The sequence below is a fragment of the Venturia canescens genome, chromosome 1, assembly GCF_019457755.1.
Source record: "Venturia canescens isolate UGA chromosome 1, ASM1945775v1, whole genome shotgun sequence".
NCBI classification, from domain to species: domain Eukaryota; kingdom Metazoa; phylum Arthropoda; class Insecta; order Hymenoptera; family Ichneumonidae; genus Venturia; species Venturia canescens.
This window is the reverse complement of record NC_057421.1, coordinates 31,079,662-31,101,553: the sequence shown is the minus strand read 5'-3', so window position 1 is coordinate 31,101,553 and position 21,892 is coordinate 31,079,662. Positions and strand designations below refer to the sequence as shown.

The window sequence follows — 21,892 nt, the reverse complement described above, 5'->3', positions numbered from 1 at the left end:
GAATATTCTCACCAAATTTCATAAAAATCGGAGCGTTAGATTCGTAGCTATGGGTATTTCAACCGACCGCCCGGTGCGTGTGGTCGTCCAATATTTGAATCTTAGAACGCGATTATCTCAGAATCGTCTTTGTTGAAAAATACCTTTGCAGTGGACACGATTACTAAAAATTATTAATCCGATCCATATCAGATTTATACCACTTATTTATTATAATAATAACTAGAGCCTGGACGAAGGATTTCGTATCTTGTTGGAAAAAAAAATTGTAACAAAAAACCGAAAATTTAGCACATCAAAAGGTGAATTTTGTTAAAACTGTCGCCATTTTTTTTAAATCAAAATTTTTACAAATCCTTCGTCCAGGCCCGAGCTACTATTACACGGAGAGACTTTTATACGAATATTTCGTATGAATACATAGAAAAGTTTGCTATATTTTGTAGCAGCGCTGTTCTATATCGCCATTCTATTACATTTCACCAAAGTGCATAGTAATTTTGATGCCGAAAGCAGTTCTCTCCAATTTTACTATGTACGACAGGCAAAATTTAGGTCTATGACATTCTTAAATCGAACGATGTATCGATATCTGAATGTCCCTCGTGTTTTTGGTGAAATGTTAAAAATTGGTGAATTGGACTGGACAAATTGGTGAAATGTCGAAAATGTTTGTATCGTTGAGTCGCGCCGTCCGAAAAAAAGTAAATTTTCTTTTCGACAAAGATTTACTTGACAAAGTCCGCTTATGAACGAAGCGATTGCTTGAAATTTTTCTATGTGCCACTGGTTAATTTTCATGTTTATACTCGCTACGACTCATATAATTGGTGGGCGCATGAATTTTGCTATAATCCAGTCGAGATAGACATTGAAATAGAAAAAATTAGGGGCAGCGATTTTTTTTTAAGCTTGGGGGGGGGGGGGGGGGGGGGGGGGTTGGAAGTCTAAATATCGATTTTCGGCACAATCCCGCCTGTGCATTCGCCGCCATCTTGATTTGAAGTTCAATTTTTTCGTTTTTCTGAAATAACTCGTTAATTTTCAACTTTAGAACAAAAATGGTGGTATCCAAAGTTGTTGGAAATTTAATTTACCACAAGTTTGGTCATTATCATTTTTACGCTAGGATCAATATTTGCAGAGTTATACTATCCAAGTTCTAGATCTAGAAAACTTTTGAATCAGTATGTGTATATATATACAGACCCTATAGACAGAGAGCTGAGGACCAAAACGGTCAGGTAATCTGAGCGTCAATAAAACTCCGAGAGATACATACCTGAAGGACCCTTCCCGGGGACAGCTACATATTATATATATTAGGGTGGTCGTCGTTATTTGGGGTCAAAATTTATTTTACCCTTTGCGCCTCCCAAATCGGTTCGAAATACATGACAAGTAATATTGCTGTAATTTTTTCAGATTTTTAAAACAATGCCTAACCTTCGACCACGGGGGTTGAAGTTTTCCATTTAAAATACATAGAATTTTTCCACGTTTGTGGTCACAATTTTACTGTGGACCTCAATACGTTTGGAAAATCTTCAAATTTTCAGAAATTACTCTACAAGCATGTTACTACACGGAAAAAGTTTCCAAAACTCCTACCCTCAAAATGTTGTATAGCAACACCCTACTAATCCATTAATGTGCAAAACAACATTTTTGAACACACAATTTCAGGTACACTGTTTCAATTGAGGAACAAATGAAAAATTCTTCAAAACCTGATACAGGGGGTTTTTGAAGGTGCTCTTTCAGAATCTGGCATTTATTTTGTAAAGTGAACTCAAAATTTTTATTATTTTTGCGTTTTTAATCGAAAAGTCAAGAATTTTTGACATTTTCTTTCCCTTCAAATCGATTTTTGTTGTTGTTGCTGCACTTAAATAACCATGTTATTGTTAGTAAAGGTGTTTTCAATGTCTGACCTTTCCAAAACACTGGCTATGAACTCTTCTTTTTCACTCAGTTTTTCCAAAATCGCGGTTTTTGCAAAACAGCATGATGTAAATTTGCATGATCTTTTTTCTCGAAAGTCTCAACTTAACAAAGAAATGTTACACAAGAAAAAGTGTTGAGAATCATCTAAAGAATACGTGTGATTTTATTCAAAAATTTTCTAGATACTAGAAAAGTTTTCTAGATCTAGAACTTGATAGTATAACTCTGCAAATATTGATCCTAGCGTAAAAATGATAATGACCAAACTTGTGGGAAATTTCCAACAACTTTGGATACCACCATTTTTGCTCTAAAGTTGAAAATTAACGAGTTATTTTAGAAAAACGAAAAAATTGAACTTCAAATCAAGATGGCGGCGAATGCACAGGCAGGATTGCGCCGAAAATCGATATTTAGACTTCGACCCACCGCCCCCCCCCCCCCCCCTTGTCGAAAAGAAATCAAGAAAATCACGTTTTTTCGCCCACTGCAAGTGCGTATTTAAGGCCTTGAAGTACTCATTGATGAATCTTGACAGACACCGTTGACAGACTCATCGATTCGTAATTTATTGAGAAAGTGAAAAAAAAAAAAAATAGAAAAACTTACCTGTTTCTACCAAGAACAAGAGAGGTCAAGAATCTCGTATCTTGGAACTTGAGCTGTTCCTCGGGTAAAGCAGAGACTGGATCTTTGGCACCGAGAATGCCACCGCTTTTTCTTTGCCTCATATTGCCTACGGCCCTGAAAGCAAAAGTTTTGAGAGTTGTACGACGGGTTGCTGTGAATTAAGGCGCACGTTTGAAGCTTCGATATTCCTCCGCGTCTCCGAGCAAAATATTATTGTGCATCGATGGAGATTATTGCTCTATGTAGATCCTGCTAATCGCCAAAAACAAAAATATCATTGCTCACAATATTTAATTATAAATTCTCACTATCAACTTTCGTGTTTGAGTGACGTCAAGTCCGACGAGCACAATTTCTGCTCATTCTCGTTCGAACCTATATTTATCCGTCGATTTATTCATTCATTACGATTAATAAGAGATTAAATGTGATAATAAAATATAATTACGCTTATGAAGCTTTTACATTTGAATCAGTCGCGATTCGATTCCTTCGATGAAGTCTTCTCGTTCTTGTCGTTATTCGAAAATTTATATCTCATTTTATCGCTCGTACAAAAGTTTTAAAATCGTTCCTATACCACGAGCTGCCAACGTTTATCGTACTTTTCCTTTATTTGAGCTCATTATTGCTTTGTATTCATTGACGTTTGCCAGTGTTCGATCGTTCTTGCTTATTTTATTTATTTTTATTATTTTTTTTTTATTCTTCTTTAACTGTTTGAAGTACTGGTATTTTTTTCTTTTTTTTCCTCGATTCAGTAAATAACGATGAAGAATTTGCTTTCGAAATGACAAAGCAATTCTAACTAATCTTTTCTAATTCTTTATTCTAATTTTTTATTCTTCTAATAAAACAAATGTTTTGACATGTCAAAAATTTATTCACGTTCCGAACGAAAGCCAAAGCTGAGAATTTCGTGGGCTCTTTCGAACACGAATAACGATCCGAAGAATTTGAAAAATGCTTCGTTCTTTTGCTCGAATGGTGTGATATCAGAAAGTTTAAAATCATTAAAACGTAAGAGTTCATAAATCTTCATGAATTAGTAAGACAGGCTAACGAAACTCATCTCGAGCCTGCGGATACGTACACCCACGCGCTGAAATGTGAACAACAATTAGCGGATTAGCAAATGGTCAACGTCAGAAAAATATTCTTTTGATGATGAACCGAAAAAAAACTGTTATTTTCGAGCATATTCAACTGTTTTAGACTGGACATAACTGATTGTAAAATTTATTTTAATTTAAATTTACTGCTTTCATGTTCAAAGATTAATTCAATCATAAATTTCCATCAAGTTTGAACAGAATTCAATTGAATTGACAAAATTTATCCATTTTCAAAAAAAACATAAATAATGCAATCGGCAGTTTGTGAATCTGATTCAACTGACATTCTGGGCGAAAAAAATGTTTGTTCACTCGATAACACACGTTGGTGAAGAATATTATAATATTGTGAGACAGTTGACAAAGAGATCTTGCTATGCTCGAGTCCCTGGCTGGTTGAATCGTGTGGAATATTTCTAAATTGGCGGTCGGTCGATTGTCACCTAAATACCTAAATGGAATAATTGGAGCTGGATTGGCCTTACTTGCTATTTTTAGCCACTATCAAGGGGGGTAGACCCCATCCTGTAATCTAAAAATAATCCGATACACCGCACTCTTGGCGAAGAGGCATAAAACTTGGGGAGCGAGACGACAGATTGATGAAAATATCCGAATAACTTATTTTCTCCTAAAATCTTACTTTTTTAGCCGGCATTTTTGGCATTTACATTTTAAAAGGAGAAGTAAATATCGTTCGAGTTTTCTTCATCAGTTGAATTTATTGAATTTAATTAATTACTTCATTTACGTGGATAAATTCAATTGGCAAATATCAAAGTGGCCAGTTCTCAGTTGACGTTAACGCTAATCGCGATGGAAGTCTGACTACCTGAATAATTGGCCAAATTAGAATAAGTTTTGCCAAGAAATTCGCATTCGAAGAATCTTCGCTCTTCTTGTAATTCCTACATCATCATTGATGGAAAATGAAAAAAATCGCGACATGATTTCGGCCAATTTTTCGTTTTTAAATCGTGTACACGTATTTGAAAAATTTTTGTGAAAAAAGATTGAAGTTTCTTCGAAAATATGATTTTCAATTCGACGGCTGCGTTGTTCACGGAATAAAGTCGCTGACTGAGTTTAAATTCTACACACATCTACGGTCGATAATTTTCCACACTCGTATCCAAAATTGCAATGAAACAATCGTTACTTTTTTCATTGCGAACGCCGGTGGTGGAAAACATAAAATAAAAGACCAAACTGGAAATTTATTATTTCCGAGTGTCAGTTTGTAAGTAAATTTTGTTTTCATACTTCGCATGTATCGTGCGTTATTTCACATACGATCACACAGAATTGTAGGACCAAATTTACCCATATTTTTTTCAAAAAAATGATCATTTTACATTCCTCATTTCTCTGATCGAAGTATTTCTGTAATCTGCACAAATTCATATTATAACAAACAAACAAAAACAAGACGTCGAATGGCTTGTTTCCATTCATGCTTGTTTGACTGAAATATCGAAACTAACTGCAAACCTTGAAAAAGATGAAAGCATTTTGGGCTTTTGAATAATTGTTTCGATTTTCTACATAATCGCACGCAGAGAAAACGAGGCTAAAAATTCTAGAGGAAAGTACTAAGAATATAGTATCTCGAGGACAGTATACACGTACTGGATTGCAGCATTAATTCGAAGAGCAGTAATGAGAATTGTTTTATCCACCATAGTAAAAAGACCAATACCCATGCTTTTTATTCAAAAAGACTCAAGAGCCTTTTTTTCTATAAGCATAGTAAAAAATGTTTTCAGTCACTTCGAATGTTTATACTGCAAAGTGCTAGTCTAAGATGAAGAACAATTCGAAACCAAAATAAAATCTAGTTCTCACGTGCATCAGTTTTTGCTATGCACATAAAGCTGTTTAGAATTGAAGGGACGAAAATTAGGAAAATTCAAAAAATACTATGCTGTTTGTAATCGGTGGTTAAATACTTTGAAAATTCTTGAAAAATAATATATTCCTCACTGTACAAAACGAGTCCGTTTTCTCCGTACGGGGAGGGGGAAGAGAGAGAGAGAGAAAAAAAAAATGTTGTTGATCAAATGGGATCAAACATTGATATTCGTTTTGCAAATAAAAAGCAGAAGGACAGACGCGTTTGCAGAGAATATTCTCGTGGTTATATTTAAATGAAAAAAAGTTTCAGAGGCTCCTTACGGTTTGTACTTATCTCATTCCCTCTAATTGCTTCTCAAACAGACAAAAACACACGTTATTTTTATTTCAAGTTCAGGGTTAAAACTACTGACATTATCGTAAGCGAAACATTTTTTTCCATGTATTTTCGACTTCGAGACCGCGTCGTGCTATCAACTCGCACGTTTCGTATCATTCATCGAACTGTCGATAGCTTTTTTACCGCGCGAAACAAAAAAAAAGTGTGATTGTAACACTCGCGGAAACGTTATTTTTCAGTCACATTCGTTCGACGTACGAAGTTTCGAAAAATCTTAAAAATGAGAATTACAGTTATCACGTCGCACATTTAGTTTTCTCAGTATTAAATAATCTTGTAAATGAAATGACAAATCATGCTGTAATTAATATTTGGGTTGATCCATTTGAATTTTCATTAAATTCTAGTTTTAATCTCAAATATTTTAAATTTCATGAATTTTTCGTAAAACAGGTTTTTTGAAATTGGCGCTTTCCTCGCGGTTTGAAAATATTGATTTTTTCATTTTTACGTTTCAGGATTCTTTTTCCTGATCGTTGTGGCAAATTTCAAAAGAAATTATATCCACCGAACGATTTATATTTTAATTAATTTTAATTTTAATAAATTAAAATAAAGTTTATGTAAATCTATATTTGACGTGAACTATTTTCATATTTTTTTATGTATCACGTTTTTTTAGGTACATTAACAATGTTAGTCTGATTTCGGACAAAAATTGTTGCATGTGTTGATATATTATTGCGGGAATATTCTGACAGATGCTAATCAACTCTCCAATCTTGTTCGAGACTCTCAGATCGTTAGGTTTTAGCCGATCGATTGAGTTGCAGAAAAGAAAAATTAGAATTGAACTACTAATGAATTCGAGTGATAATCGAATAATTTTAAAAGTTCTTTATTTGAAGTATTTAAAAATTTGTTGAGTGTGCACAACAATTGAAAAATCTTCGAAATCAATTGGAATGAAAAATTTTATTCGAAATCCCCGAATGGATTTTACCATGCGTAACATTAGAAACAAGTTCGCTCATTTCTATTTTATTCGAATAAAACAATGAAACATTGCCGTCGTTTATATCGAGAACACGTGAATAGAGAGGTGGACGTGCTCTCCTTAATATTTGGGTTAAAAGTTTAATTCCCTGGGCACGAAGACTTTGATGTTCGCGAACAACGCTGTTTTTAATTTAGTCTCCATGGGAGTCAACACAAAAACAAGAATCCAAAGGAGAGAGGAGAGAGAGAGAGAGAGAGAGAGTAAAGTGTATTACAAGACTCTCGAAGATCGCCCACGTTCAATTTTGAATTCTATGTGTATACTCGCATAAATATATGGGGTATTTCATATCGAGTGGACCACCCTAATTTTATTGAGAGGGACCCTTTTTAAAAAGCTGACAATTTGAGAGGTTTTTTCGTTTCTCTGTCTACAAACCACAAAAAAAAATGGCAAGATGGCAAATCAGTAGTACACACTGTTTTCTGTGTTTTTTCAGAAAAAGGATCTGATTTTATTTTTAACCTTTATAACTTTGGGAATGATGGACCGAAATAAGCTTTTTTTTTTGAAATCTTGGGTTTTTATTGCACATCTCAAAAAAAAGCATGAAAAAACAGATGATGTCAATCTTCTTGACTGTTCTTCAGCGTGAGCAAAAAAATGTCGATTTCATTGGGAGGGACTTTTTTAATTTTATTTCGAAAAATCCTCTCGGAAACTTTGATCAATTTAACTATTTTTGAGACGAGTTTTATCGTGGCAAAATTATTCTTCACATTTTTTCTTTTTTATACAATTTTTTTGACCAAATACTTAATATTTTATGGAGATGAATGAAAAACGTATTTCCATCCAGATAGGTTTTTTAAAAACAGAAAGAAAATTACAAATGGTTGGAACGTCATTTTAACAATAAAAAACTGATGATCAAGGTGGGTCACCGGTGACCCACCATGACGGAGAGGGTCAATCATAATTACATCAAAAGCTTTTTTCCACAAAGCTTACAAAACAGTGTGTACGTACTGATTTGCCATGACGCCAATATTTCTGTGGTTTGTAGACAGGCAAAAGAAAAACCTGTGGAATTTTCAGCTATCCAAAAAAAGGATCTCTCTCAATGAAAAAAATCAACATTTTTTTAATTTCTCGAAAAATACGCAAAAATTAACGTGGACCGTTAAGGAACTCGTTTTATTAGAAATTATGTGCAAAAACCGAAATTTTATTTCTTTAAAAACAAAAAACGTGGGTTGAGCAGTTAAAAATTTGAAATTATTCGTAGGTTTATTTCAAACGACACAGCAAAAATTTAACAAGTAATTTTGAGATTGTGAAAATTGGGTTGCGGTCCACATGATATGCTCTACGAAACGTGTAAAAAAGAGCTCATTTCAAGTCAGCAAATCGCTTGAATTTAGTCTATTGAGATGTACATATTATAAGACTGATTTTCAAACGTACATTTTTTTTTACAAAACCGACGTTCTCAACAATAAATAATATGCTCGAATTATAAGCACGATCGACATGTTAAGAGTTATCGTAAATACTGAGGGTTTATCAGTGTCATAAAATCCTGCATGAAGTCAAATAAATTGAAAAAAATTAAAAAAAAAAAAACAATAAAAAAAGTTTATCGATTGAAATATATTCTGAATTACCGGTTTCATCTCCTTCGGAACGTCCCAAACGAGTGTAAACATACACCTATTGTATCCGGGGAAAAAAACCGAACGAGATAATACCGTGTCCGGAGAACTGCCTAAAACAATTCTTTCCTCCCGCCCGATCACCACAGGTCTCGATTTAATAACGAACGTGGGATAATTGAATCAAGCAATCGCGTTTAATTTGCAGGAGTCAGGGATAAGTTTGTCGTCGACACGAGACTCTTAATTGCAGCGTACAATTAAGGATTAAACGTAGCGATCTCGAACAAACAAGTGAAAAAAGCTCGCCTGAAAAAAATTTCTCCTGAAATTTTGATGCCAATATTGTCCAAAAAAAGCTCGACTCTATTTTTCCATAACCAAACATGGAGGGTGGAACGAAAAATCGAAAATTTTCATTAAACTGGAGCGATTTTGAATGATTTTTAAATAAAAAGGGGGAAAAAAATGGAAACGAGATAATCGTGGTCGTGTCGAGATGATGTTTCCAATATAACTCTCGTAACGTAACGTCTAGTTATATGGAAAGTTCAATCTTACATTGATGACAATCAACTCGATTTGGTCTTGAATGGGACGAGCATTCCACTATTTTCTCATTGAACGAATGGAAGCCTCGTGATGGGAGAACCATGAGCTGGAATGCTCGAAAGTTCGTGCAATATCGTTGTTTTTCGTCATGTGACTCTCATTGAAACATTTGAGTGTCAATAATAGCTCAATTTATGACGTTCTTACTGTTTACTCAACTTGCTTCGGTAACTGCGAGTGTCAAGTATATGTAATTTAAAGACCACTTGTCGAAGCAAACTTGTTCACTTTTTATTCCAACTTAACGCTCTGCGAGCAATGCTCTACAATTTTTACGTAAAAACAATCTATTTTTCTGAATATCAGTATTAAAACAAGTAACCACTGTTTCTATATGAAAAAACGTATCGATTGATATACGAATTCTGATAAGCTAAACATTCCAAATCAATCGACACAATATTGTTCATTTTTTTGTTTGAAAATGCATTGTTTATTTTCATCTACAAATTCGCGTTTGCATTGGTCTTAGATGAAGAGTTTCTTGAAACAATGTTATTCCTTGAAAAAAATAAAGGATTGGTGGCTGTATAGTTGACATGCCGAAACACGTTCGTAAGGTCTCTTAAGTAATTGGAAAAATTGCATTCCTGGAAGAATCGTAAAAAAGAAATTTTGTTGTTTTTATCCGATAAAATGTCTCATTTTCGAAGTACATAATTTCACAAATGATGTTTTCCCTACTATTACGTCGGACGGTGTCATTAAGGAAAAAAGTGGGCATTCAAATAATTTGGAAATCCGTTAGGGTCGATGTGTTGTGAAGGATCCTCGCAATCCAATTTTGCGTTTACGGCAATCGGTTTAATTGAACCTCCGGGCGGTACATGGTCGAGGGTCAATTGCTCATTAAAACTCGTAAGCGAGTAAACGGCTATTTTAGTGTTTCACCGTCACGTATGCTACCAAAAGTAGGATAAAAAGAGAAAACGGAAAATCGTCGAGAGAGATTTCGTATGATTTAATCGTCGACGAGAAAGGAAAAATATTTATTTTTCGAATTCTTTTGTAAGTCAAGTGGACTCGAATTAACGTTCAAACGGGGATTTGTAGAAAAAAAAAGGGGTAGAAACTTTTTTGTCCAAATGTTTTGGAACAAATTCATCATTCATAACCTAGAAAACCTTTGTTCAATCGGGTAAAAAAATTACGATTAAATACCTGGTAGACGTCGCGCTCAGAGTCCCATTTCTGCACAAATCTGTCGCCATAACCTTAAATAATGATTGCTGTGATTATTAGCACATTTTGTTTAATCTCTCAGAATTTTCCGACTATGAGTCTCTTTTTTTTTTTATAGAACTACTTTATACGAACAGACACTCGGTGTTTTTGTCCCACCAAACTTTGAAAACTTGTTGAAAAAAACAACACGATGAAGCAGTGATAATATCGCACAGAAATTATTTTGAAGTACAAAAAACAACTGTTACGTTCGAAATCGGAAGCGGCGCTTCTGTCGTATTGTTGTGTCGGTTGGTACAGTTTCGCAGTAAAGGCAACAGGCTCCTTCCGAATCGATGTCTCTTTTGACACTGTTTATATTCGCGACGAAAAAAAGCACCGAGTTTCGTTAATGGTGCAGAGGTTCGTTCCGAAGTAACGAACCACTTCGAGTCTTTTGAATCGAAGAAGTTTTGTGCATTAATTTATACCACGAGTTGAGACACTGTGAAGTTGTCAACATTCAAACGATTCCTTCGAAGTTTATAAAACTCTTGTGAGCTTTCTGGGTCTGTATTTTCTGTCTATATGACAACGAATAATTTGCGATTGTCGCAGCGACGAGTATTTTCCAAGATTATCTTCCCGGTAACGCTCGCGTTTAGCGCGAAAAGCTTTGTAAAGTATGGAAGAATACTGTTTCGAAGTAAAACGGGCTAATGTGACGGAGCTACGAGAGAATCGTCAAGTAGGATATCATCCTAAGTTCGCCATCGACTGAACCATGTCAGACCGGGGGCATCTCCGTCAATTGAATAACTACCTACATACGTTACGAACAACGAGAGAAAACAGAATGCGAGGGAGAAAAAAGAGAGAGAGAGGGAGGAGATAGAAAGAATCGACCACGCACTCGTAAAATACACGACGTATACGCGCTAATGTAGGAACAAGTGCCGGCATGATTTTTGTTTTATTCCAGTTTCTCGATCTCGCGATTTTCAAACTGAGACGACTTTAGACCATTCCTTGTCAACCGGCATTACTGACTTGGAATATTCCTGTCATTCAATCAAGTAAATTCTCATTATAATTATTATATTGTAATTAATTATTTTTGTTTCGATAGTTGATCGCAGATTTTAAAATCACGTAAGAATTGAATTAGAAATTTAACAGATTTTTATCGCAGAATTACGTACGGTAGCAAAGAAAATTTTGTGGAATTTTCGCAAATCAATAGTTACAGTGCACGAACAGTCGAATAAATATCACAGAATTGATGCAAACGGTCCTTGGTTTTTTTAACGATGGATTTTTTTTAAATATATTAATATTCAGCCTACTTTACAACACAACTTGATCGAGAACCAGTTAATTTTGTTATCAACAACAGAACTGAAATGGATTGAAATTTCGATTGGCCAGGAAAGGAGCTTTTTATAATAATTGTAACAAAAACGTCACATTTTATCAACACACTTTGAACTTAAAAAAATTGACTTCAAAATAACGACTATTTCTACATATTTTGAGTGTCTGTGAACCCTTCGAGCATATCACGAAGGATTTGAGGCGATTTATTTTTAACGCAGCCACCATCTGCGATGTCTAGCGGGCATACGATAATTTTATTTCATCTTCCAATATTGATTCAAAATGTAAAAAATTAATAACGAGAAGTTTCGATTCCGTTGTCATAGTAGCTCGTGCTAAATAACGCCAAACTTCAGAGCGACTTCTCTTCCTTGTAGCCGCGGTAAATAACCTCAAAAATGTTCGCTAATACATTTGTAAACACTAAAATTTGTCTCAACTAAAAATAGAGGTCGGAAGTTGAAAATACTTTTTTACATTCAATAACACGGCAATCCGAGCTTGAATAAATGTTATCGATTTCGCATAAATCTGCAATTGTTTGAATACAAGTTGAAAAAATAGGAATTCTTCAACGTGAAAAAATAGGGGAATTTTTTTTTCGTCTCTCGCGTATTCGATAAAGTATAATGACATAATAATACGATAAAGTCCGATAAATCGATGCGACATTGAAACGAGAGCGATAATATCGAGGTAAAACCGGTAGTCACTACACACGTGTATTATCAATGTGACATACGTTTTGGCTATGACGGGGCACTACACAACTGACATTGTATCCTCAAGTCCTTAAGTCACCATCGTGTCACAAGAGGCGCTAGCGACTCAATGTATGGAGGCAAACAAAGCTTGCGCGAGCCCTGCCGTGCTCTTGTGTACATATACTACTCGAGAATAACGGTTTCCGGGATTTTTCATTTTTCCAAATTGCTTTTTAGTTACAATACAAAGTTTCTTGATTTCATCTTTTCGGGGACACCACGAAAATCATTAAAGTTTAGACTTCCATACGTACTTTCGTTCTTCCAACCATTTTCATCAATAATTCGAATAGATTAGTCAAGTAACAAAGATACGACATGTGTCGTTGATCTCCACTTGTTATTTATTTCGCTGTGTATGCATATGCAGCAAAAAGATGCATTGTAGAGGTTATGATCACTTTTTTCGGTCTAGTCTCAGTCGTCAGTCCCGTGAGTCGTCTCTGTGGCCTGAAAAATCTCCTTTGTGTGTAACTTTTAAAGATATTTGTTTTTCGTGAAATATTTTTAACAAATGAACAACTCTCGATTGATTGCACACAATAATGAGACTCTGGAACAAGAAGTGGCTCGATTCATTGCAATCGAAAGTGAAAAAAAACGGTTATTTTGATTTTTTCGAAAATATCAGTTATGACTAAATGTCCGGCGATGAAGTAACCTGGAAATAATAATTGAGCCAAAACCATCCATTTACGCTGTAGCGATAATGAAAAGGAATCAAAGAAAGGATGCTCTCCATGTTTGTATACTTACTTCTGCCTAGGAGTCTTGTGATAATATTTCGTAATCATTTCCCTCATATTGACGAATCACTTTTATACTTTCATTTGTTTTTTCCTTCTCTTTCCAAGTAATTGAATGATTCACACGACGTTTACAGCATCTTAGGCAAATAGCTCGGGACTTGAATTAAGTATCCGCTCGGTACATGCGTTTCTTTCTGATTGTACCGAGAAGTGTGTATGACTTACGTAGTCTCTTCGTCGCTAGCGTCACTAGCGTGTCAATTTATGCTGTAATGAAAGGGTCCAAATTTTTTAACGACTTTTTACTACTTCCGTAAACGAAGTATTAATTTTGACAGGACGAAACATGCTTATTCGTCATTTTCCACATGTTCTGATCGAATGAAATTGAAAATGGATAAGAATAATCTCAAATCAGTGACGCCATCATTCGTGTTCGATCAAATCGATTTTCAACTACATTCCAAACGCTAAAAAAATCAAACTTTCAAAAATATCGTCAAAATAAGTCATATTAAATGAAATAAACTGATATCTAGTTTTTCATTATTCTTTCAAATGAAAAAGCAATCCCTGGTGACCAATCGATTATATATTTGATCAAATAATATAGAAACAAATTTTGCTAAATTTTCGAGCTCGTTTCCGAAATCAAAATCAAAGCTTCAGAAAAAAGGAATGAAATATAAATGACGAGAGATCAAAATTACAGTGTTTTTGCTGAAAAACTGGAATCGCGATATGCTTGAAAATAATTCAGTAAATGAATTGGAGCTGTGTCGGAGAAACGTGGAGCATTGTTGAGGAGGTATGCACTACATTATATTTGACCGCCATACCAGAGCTTTGTGCGACAGCGACACGATACCTGAATACGAGACTGCAATATACGCAACATACACACACACACACACACAAACATGAGCATAAATATATAGATATATATGTACTTATTTAATATCGTGCACTATTACGTCTCCCACCGAGGCTTAATCAACTGTGACCTTGTGAACCGGCTGACACTGATTTTCACGGGAAACTCTCGAGGAGCTTCTCTGAGTTGTCTCTATAACTCATTGACTCCTGACACGCGCTTACATTGGCTCTATATACATTCAATTTTATACGTAATATCAAAAGTTGAGATGACTCTTCCCCTTCCTCGCTTTCTGGATTCATCTCTTTTTATTTCCAATCCAAACGATTCCTCGATATCGAACAAATTCTTCTGATCGCGATGTGATAATAAACGCAAAAAAAACAAAGGCATGAAAGTACTTTCTACGTTCCATTGATATAAAGCTCCGTCGATAATCATATCGCCTTCATTGACGTTTATGATTGAGTTTTAACTCGGTATACTTTATTTATTTACACGAGATACCGTCGGTAGGTGAGAAATTTCTCAACATTTGGAGGTTAGAATCTCAGGTTCGATCTGTTATCAAAATTTCACGTTCGCGTTTACAAAAATTCCGAAAAATTCAACCGAAATCCAAGCACCGAAAGGAAGAGGGAAAATTTGTCATGTCTTTCGATCAAGCTCCGAAGTGTTTTGTGCAACTGAGTATATTATTGGATTGTCGAACGATTGTCGAACACGTTCATAAAGATAAACTCGCATTTTATGCTAAGATTTTGGTACGTTTTCCAAAACGAAATAGCAGTTTTATTAGTTCATTTCGTTACTCATTTATCTACGAGAGAATTTATTTATGGATCATCGTTATGAAAATTTGTGATTTACCAGTCCATGTCCGATCAGTACACAGAAGAGTAAACGAACGAATTTACTAACATTCACGTGTTGAAGAATTTTCAAAGCATCCACATGGAAACTATATTTTCTCATTCATTTATCTATTTTGTTGTGTTGCAATAAAGTGACAAAAGAAAATCGTACGGTCGTGCGAGTCGGTGTACATGCGGGCCTGCTTGCAAACGAAAACTCAATTCTGATCAACAGATAAGCGTTGGATTGTCGTTGCTCGTCATCTCGTGCCAATTTTCTCATCAGACTTTTGCCAAGAGACTCAACGCGACGAAACTGCTCGAAGATTTTTTTGGGAGACCTGAGAATAGTGAAAAAACTGGTAGGAATGGTGATTCGCTGATGATAACACGAGACACTTCGTATTTACCCGAGATCGACTACTTGGAGGACTACGAGATTGAAAAAACTGATCAACAGTTCACAAATGTCGATAGACCCGATAGAAATTTGTTGCCGGTCAGTGAGCGCGTTACACGTTTTTTAATTTAGTTAGTTAGCTTTGTATACCGAAAATACTTGACAATAATTCCTTGTTCACAAGTAAACTTATTATTAATACTTAATAGGACTTTTTATGGATGATTAAGGACTATGAACAGTGTAAACGTTAGAATTTTAGGTGTTTTTTTTGTTTCTTTTATAAATAAAAATTGCATGGATGGATTTACATAAAACTTTGTACACATCTTTTATACATACCCAGAGGTACTGCCTGGAAAATTTAAAAAAAATATTTTTCAATGGTATATTCTTGTACACAATGGTGTTTTGAAAATGGCACAGCTTGAATCGGCGTTGACAGTAAAATGGAAAAAGTTTTTATCCCAGCGACTTTATTCAAATTGCATTTTGTAGGAAAAACATAGTTTTCATGATGCTGAAGTTTCCAACGTTGGAGTCCAACGAAATGATCGAAAAAAAATCTCCAATAATTCCAGTAATTCTCCTATTTTGTTCCCTGCCAAATTTGCATTTCGTAGTTTTTCAAGCTGCACCAACGATTCGTGAAATAAAAAATTGGTGAATAACAAACGTTTTTTTCGTTCCTTTCGTTGGACTCCAACGTTGGAAACTTCAGCGTCGTTAGTTTTCAGCATGACGTAGTCGATTTTTGATAACTCTTTTTTCATTTATAAACAATTTTCCACTGAGAAATCCACGAAAATTGGGATTTTTTTCTTCAAATCGTCGCCATTTTTTTCTAAACAATATTTTGAAAATCTACGTCATGCGATAGCTACTATTTTACGAATCTTTTTGGTTTTTTATCCTGAGATGTTCCATTTTTGAGGCTTTCTGTCAACGCCGATTCGAGGGGCGCCATTTTCAACACACCATTGTACAAAAAAATGCCATGAAAAAAATTTAAAAAAAAATTTTTTTCAATACTTCTGAGTATGCAAGATGGTTTTATTTAAATCCATCCAACCAATTTTTTTTATAAAATAAACAAAAAAGACCTAAATTCCAACGTTTACACTCTTCATAGGCCTTAATGAATAAACAACAATAATAATAATAGATATTCAAAAATACTTATTGAATGAAATGCAATAACTTTCAAATGCTTTCTTTTAACTAGGAATATCGAAGTCTCTGCGAAATTATGACACGAAAGGTTCAAATGAGCGACACGAAATACGAATATCAACCACCGTATTATCACGAGGTTTTTTGCAAAAGTTATTCAAACTTCGATAAAGTGCAAAGGAATCCTGTGAAACCGGCAAGACAGGTAAGATTACGGGATCGATAAAAACATAAAAGTTCGAACCTTGAATAACGTACTGAGAAGTAGAACAAATTTTTCTGAACTCGGGGAAAAAGAAATTCCATCTTCAAACATTTAAATGTCCGATGAACTACATATAGTTTTAAAAAAAATTCAAGAAACACTGTGAAAAAGTGAAAGTTTTTAAGTTGGAGGGTAACGAAATTTTTTATTGTTCATTATGGAGGATTGAGCTGATGATGATGATTAATGGACGAGTCGCAAAAATTCTTGGAGAAAAAATATATTGGCTCCTGTGTATATCAATGTATCGTGGATTGTTCGTCATCTAGGAGGTTTAGCTTAGGAGGTCACAATAATCGATTCGATTCGGAAATTTTTTTTATAGGTATAAAAACTAAATAAGTTTTAAATAATAATTTTTTAAATAATTTTTTAAGTTCAAATAGAAGAGAATTTAATTCTGAACACTTTATTACGTTTCTAATCGAAAGTATAGTTTTTTTTTGGAATCTTTCCTGCAGTTAAGAAACTTCAATAACGAAGCTTTGCACATAAAACCCGTTCATATTTTTCACATTAAAAACATGTTTTTGCACTCTTGAAATATCCTTGAAACTATACCGAAAAGTTCGCTATGGTGAGGTATTTCTTTTTATCATAAAAAAATTGACAAAAACAATCTATTTTTTGACCTCCTAAAGCAGGACCACCTTTTAAAAAAAAAGAGGTGAAGCATTTTTGTACGAAAGATTTCGAAGGTTTATCAAGGTAAAAGCAAAACATTGCGAGATCAGGTATACCTGCTTGCTCTCAACGCTTCGTCATCAAAGATTTGATGACCAATTTGTTTGTTTGTTTGACCAAAAATTTGATCATTAACATTGAAAAAGACATTTTTCGACCAGCCTATCGGTGAAAGCTAAATCATTGGATATTTTTGAACCTCTAAGCTTGATGATGGTCTTATCTCGATGAGATTTCTGTTTCTTCTCCACAAAAAATATTTTAGAGATGTGCCCATCCCGGCTTCCACTGCGTTCAGCGAAGCAGGACACTCTTTATGATACGTCGAGCTTGGGAAGGAGATTGCTGGGAACCATTCACCAAAGAAATAGCCAGCGGATGTGATTGCATGTGGCCGGTCTCAAGCCTGGGCGACATTTCAGCACATTATTAACTCTCGGAAGCGAGAAGCGGAAGCATCAATGGAATAAATAATGCGAGCATCAAAACTTCTTTGGGTTTTGACAAATTTCGGGTTGTAGGCTGTTATCTTCTTCGGTAAAAAAACGATTACGATCTAAAGAGAAATTTGTATCGATTAATAAATTGAAAATTATTATTCGTAACGTATCTTTATTAAACCTCTTGAATCTTGTTGAAAGACATTGTCTTTTGCATTTGTAAAAAAATAGATGAATAGAGTGAACTACGCTTGAGACTCAGCGTATTATTTCCAGGAGTTTGCTTTGTGCTTCGGCAAAAAGTGAAAACCGTCTGGAACTTTGCCGAGTAACATTTCACTGGAAAAAAAAAAAAAAAAAAAAAAAACATTTTTATTCAACGATGCATCTATGAAATCCAAAACTGTGCTTCAAAATTGCATAAATTTGGAAAAATTGTTTGTGCATATAATACAATTTAATGTGACTCGAGAAAATTGAAAAACTTTTGGTACTGACTCATATGGGCCACGATATTTGATAATGCTTGTGTGAAAATAGATTTCTATCACTCAGAATTTCATTTTATCATAATTTATAAAAAAAAGTGTTAATAGTTAGTTTTCAATTTTCAAAATTGCCAAATTGAAAAATTCTCATCTCAAAGTGTGCCTTCGAATTTTTCGTTGAGAAATTGTTTTGGTTCAGAAGCCAATGCTTTATAAAAAATAATGGGAAATGTATTTTACATGATTTTTTTTTCAGATGATAGATTGAACGGTTTTATAATTGTCATAAATCAAGTTGCATTCCGGAATGAGAGTACGTTTTAGCCTTGCAATGTGGATTAAGTATTAATCCTTAAAAAAAAAGTACGGGATTTAAGAAATAAGCTTTATTCTCTTACGATATTTTAATCCAATCAGCACAATTGGAACTGGCCATTAACGTTTCCATGTCATCACGGCCAACGTAATACGGTGGTCTTTCATTAATCTTTTGAGGTGGATTTTCTAGAATTCCAACAGGTATGTACCGATGTAAAAAAGATATCCATTCGAGCATAAACCGTCGAGTAGTTTCGACACCGCGTGTATCAGAGCCCCAGTGCTCGAGACCGTAGTTGACATATTTTTTTAATATATCGAATCGCTCATTACTTCTTACATCCATAAGTTTATTCTCTTTGATTTCAGTGAACAGCCATGGTTTTATCAGAGCACCACGTCCAATTGTTACACCCTGAATCGTTTTGTATGTGTTTCTAAGATTCGCGTAATCATCGTATGACAGGATATCACCGTTTCCAAATACCGGTATCGGGCTCGCTGCTGTCGCACATTTTTCGATGTATTCCCAGTCTGCAGATTTTGTATACCTTTGCTCGCGAGATCGACCGTGTACCTGTGGTATAAATAAGTAAAATCAATTGGCCTGAATCTATGATTTAAAAGTATTCGAGAGTAAAGTGATTTGTACGTTATTTCTTCAGGAATAGAAATTTTTTAAGTTTCGTAAAACAACGTTGCTTCACTCACGGTTATCATGGAAGCTCCCCAATCTCGGAATTTCGAGACTAAGTTATGGGCGACAGGTTTGTCCATATAAACGCCCATGCGTGTTTTTATTGTAAGAGGTATGTCGATAACTTCGCTCATCGATTTAACAACATTTTCGAGTATGTTTAAACGATTGAGCATTCCGCTACCCCCGCCTTGGCGATAAATCAAATCGATAGGACATCCGAGATTAAGATCAATGTAATTAACGTCAGCTTCGTCATTCAGAAGCTGCGCGCACCGTGCCAAAACTCCGGGATTATTACCGCAAACTTGAACACCAAAGATATCTTCGGATTCGTGTCTTTTTACAAGAGCCCACTCTTCGTGGGCTCCTTTAAGAATTTTTGGTGCGAGAGCCATTTCTCCACACGTTATATCAGCTCCATACTCTTTGCAAATTCTTCGAAACGGAAGATTCCCAACTGTTGTCAAGGGACTCAACAAGATTTTGTCTCTCCACTCAATCTTTTTTTTTTCACAGGACCGCAAACGAATCAAATCGTGATCGGGCACTGAACCTATCCTCGCCTCCTTTTCAGCATTCGATACAACCGGTAATTCAGTTTTTGTACTATCTTGATGGCTTGGAACACCGTTTTTCGTCCTCTCAACACTTGGAATATCATTCAATGTTTCTCTGTTAATACTACTTTCGTTGCTTGGGATAAAATCATTGATTTTTGCAACTGGTTGAACGGAGGCATTTGAAGTTCCATCTTTAGCGATCAGTTCACTCTCTGTTTGATTATCCCCATTTCCAGTGATCGATTCCTTTTGATTTGTCATTTGAGTTTTTTTCTTAGACAAATCATTTGCTTTCACGATTTTTTCAGCTCTGGTAAAATTGTATTTGTGTTTGCGCAGCCTGTTTTGTAATTCCTTTGAAATTTGATTTTTCGTTGATGCAGGCTTCTTCTCATATTCCATGTGTTTTTCCTTGTCTACAATATTGTAGCCATCTTCGGTCAAATGTTTTTTACCTACCCTGCAGGCCACCCCTCTCGGACATCTGCCTGACAAATTGAAAAGACAACATTCAGGTCCGACATCCTCTGCTTTTATCTTCAAATATGCAGCTCTGTCGTGCATGAATGTACAACGAGGGTTTTGGCACTTTTTTTCTGGTTCCTCTTTTGCTTGATCCACAACCCAGGGGCATAAATTTTCTTCCCTTGGAGCTTTGAAAGGTGGCGGGCGAGCTTTGTTCTGACCTCTTAATTTATCCTTTTTATCTTCATATTTTTTCTTTTTTACCGGTGGCTCATCTGAGTTGTTAACTTCTTTCGGATCTTTAGTTTGATCCAAAACTTTGCATTTGTCATCTTGTGTCAAACATTCTTCTGTCAACTGTCTTACATGGTCAGTAACAATGAATCTGTGGAACAAGGGATAAGAATTTTGTATAATCTTCCTATAATAATGATAAATTTAAACAATCATCTTTAAAGGTAACAGAATTGATTTTCAAAATTAATTTATAGATTAACGGATAAAGAAGAATCTGTTTCAGTTTTAATAGTTTTTCATCAGTTTTTTTTGTGAAATTTAGAATTTTAGGAAAAATTTTTTTCAGTAATGACAATTAATATGAAGAATAATTTTCCACAGGTTAATCTTGCTATTTATAAAATTCAAGCGCCATGTTCTAAAAATCGCTGCTTCATTTTTTATGCAATAACTTTATTGCTTGGTTACTTAATAATGATTTGGCATCTTTTTGCAAACAAAGCGATCACCATTTTTTTTATTAGTAATGCGTATAATCAGTGGAGTACAAACGATAAAAATTTGTTAATCCCTAATATTTAATTATTTTTTTCATAACAATCAGTGCCACGAGGGCTAAACATTTTTGAACAATGAAAATATGGATTTGTCACTATTTCCGAGTCTACATAAGGACATTAGTAATGCGCTTTTGTATACGAGTTTCACAGTATATAGATTGAAGAAATATATAAGATTGGAAACACATGCATCATGCATTTGATTAAGTAATAATTATTACGTTTTATAAATGAAACATATCAGTGAATGTTACGAAACAGTTAGAAAAGCTGAATATGTTCTAAGGCTACCAATATGTTAACATAAATAATAGCATTTCAGTACATCGTCATTTTACTCGTGCTGCGGATTGAACAAATTTTGAGGTTAAATAAAGCTTTTTTAAGAATGTTCTTAAATAAATTCTAGTATAGGAATATGTCATTTTCAGTAGTAGAAAATAAGCGAACGGTACTGACTCAGGTTTTATTCTACATATTCCCTTTTGTTTATCTTCACTATAATCTGAAGAACATTGAGTTGTAGAATTTTCACTGCAATCCGCCATGTCGATATAATTCATAAGTCGCGGCTCTCGTACTCATCTCGTTACAGCTTACAGCGATGATATATATATATATATATATATATACACGTATAGTAAATGGTAAAAGTAATTCAGTG

At 34.7% G+C, this 21,892-nt stretch overlaps 3 protein-coding genes across 10 annotated transcripts in view; 1 reads left to right on the top strand and 2 right to left on the bottom strand.

The window, feature by feature from the left end:
• Positions 1-15,185, bottom strand: part of LOC122408897 (serine/threonine-protein kinase OSR1-like) — a 30,439-nt gene extending 15,254 nt beyond the window's left edge. The window contains exons 1-3 of one of the 4 annotated variants that reach the window (XM_043416012.1): positions 15,111-15,185; positions 13,215-13,474; positions 2,557-2,691 (exon numbers count right to left, since the gene is read on the bottom strand). In XM_043416012.1, the coding sequence (XP_043271947.1) occupies positions 2,557-2,691; positions 13,215-13,261 (182 nt within the window). In that variant the 5' untranslated portion in view covers positions 13,262-13,474; positions 15,111-15,185. Of the gene's footprint in view, positions 1-2,556; positions 2,692-10,314; positions 11,190-13,214; positions 13,475-15,110 lie in introns of those variants that run through there. The other 3 variants (XM_043416003.1, XM_043415995.1, XM_043416018.1) reach the window with 3 other exon arrangements.
• LOC122408991 (uncharacterized) overlaps positions 1-18,060 on the top strand; it is a 25,336-nt gene extending 7,276 nt beyond the window's left edge. For 2 of the 5 annotated variants that reach the window (XM_043416153.1, XM_043416188.1), the window contains exons 2-4: positions 15,174-15,437; positions 16,564-16,716; positions 17,726-18,060. In XM_043416153.1, coding sequence (XP_043272088.1) covers positions 15,174-15,437; positions 16,564-16,716; positions 17,726-17,893 — 585 coding nt within the window. In that variant the 3' untranslated portion in view covers positions 17,894-18,060. Of the gene's footprint in view, positions 1-13,152; positions 13,201-13,919; positions 14,016-14,631; positions 14,849-15,173; positions 15,438-16,563; positions 16,717-17,725 lie in introns of those variants that run through there. The other 3 variants (XM_043416179.1, XM_043416172.1, XM_043416162.1) reach the window with 3 other exon arrangements.
• Dus3 (Dihydrouridine synthase 3) lies at positions 18,056-21,821 on the bottom strand. Its single transcript, XM_043416033.1, has 4 exons — positions 21,688-21,821; positions 19,418-20,816; positions 18,787-19,283; positions 18,056-18,239 (listed from the first exon to the last, which is right to left on the bottom strand). Exons 1-4 carry the CDS (start codon positions 21,789-21,791, stop codon positions 18,167-18,169), a joined length of 2,073 nt encoding a protein of 690 aa, XP_043271968.1. The 5' UTR covers positions 21,792-21,821; the 3' UTR covers positions 18,056-18,166.
• Positions 21,822-21,892: the final 71 nt, after the last annotated feature.